We start from the raw sequence: 1,164 nt of genomic DNA on the forward strand, positions 1-1,164 counted from the left end.
CGTGTGTGTGTGTGTGTGTGTGTGTGTGTGTGTAGCGTACATCCATACTTTTGTATGTATACATACGTTTACATACACACAGTAAAAATGAAAACTGAAACTATACGACATTTGCCCATATCAAAATAATCAATATGGACTTTTTATATAAACCGTTCCACGTGTATCAATTCTAACAAGAGAATCAGTGCGTCCTACTTAAGTTTGAAGGGATTTCAATTTATGTCAAAGAAAATTTTGAGTTCGGTCCTCGTCCAGTCTTTGCAGGACATTGTATATATGTATCCTTGTCAAATTGATCTTATTTTACACTCACTAAGCTGCCCAAGTGATAGAAAAATAACATTTGAATGAAACGGGCAAGCATATCAGAAGTTGTAACGCTGAGAGTCACGCGTGGTAAGGACAGGGCTTTCTAAGATTATAGGACAATACAGGTACATATTTTGAGATCACGCAAGGGGGATGCCCAACCATGAATACATGTACTTACTTAATATACTGTATTACCTGATAAACTGTAGAAATATTTGGATACTACGTTACCTTAGAATTACTAAATTCTCTCTGCTCAGTGCCCAGTTTTGATAAATTTAATATCAAATGTTTGAGTTTCACAGTACGACAAGAAAGAAAAGAAGCTTATTCGAATACAATTCTTATAATATCTATATAGCGACTCCTTGTATTCTTACGATTTTTATAGAGCAGATAAAACATTTCCTATCTGACCTTATGATTTTAGTAACTCAAAACGGCCACAAATATCAGATATAATTTTGTAATTCTAAGGTAGCGACTGACCACACTGTGAATAATAAGCCCTGTTTCATGTTTAACTTGACTCTAGTTGTACTTCGACGCAAACGACGTTGTTCTGGAGTTTGAGATTCTGGATGCCCCTCCATTTGCTGGCGATATTTCCAACCCTACTAAACAAACCACCTTAGCACAAGCAACACAGAACATAAAGACAGCAGTCAGCGGCCAGTTCGTTCTCCATACATATGATATGTCCACCGACAGTTTTTCCAAGGTGCTACTTTTGTACATGTGTAGTTTGTTCGCTCGAATTGGTTTTGAAATTATTTTTTTTTTCTATTTTTTTTTTCTAATTCGCACTGCACCTCCTCCCTCCCTCCATACCACTCTCTCTCTCTCTCT

The 1,164-nt window shown here is 36.7% G+C and overlaps 1 protein-coding gene across 1 annotated transcript in view; it reads left to right on the plus strand.

Annotated features, from left to right (window-relative positions):
- LOC101855132 overlaps positions 1-1,164 on the plus strand; it is a gene marked incomplete in the record, with an annotated part of 29,036 nt that overhangs the window by 24,718 nt on the left and 3,154 nt on the right. Inside the window, 1 exon segment of the mRNA XM_013087174.2 lies at positions 851-1,036. Within this exon segment, the coding sequence (XP_012942628.1) occupies positions 851-1,036 (186 nt within the window).

Source organism: Aplysia californica, unplaced genomic scaffold (assembly GCF_000002075.1).
Source record: "Aplysia californica isolate F4 #8 unplaced genomic scaffold, AplCal3.0 scaffold00553, whole genome shotgun sequence".
NCBI classification, from domain to species: domain Eukaryota; kingdom Metazoa; phylum Mollusca; class Gastropoda; order Aplysiida; family Aplysiidae; genus Aplysia; species Aplysia californica.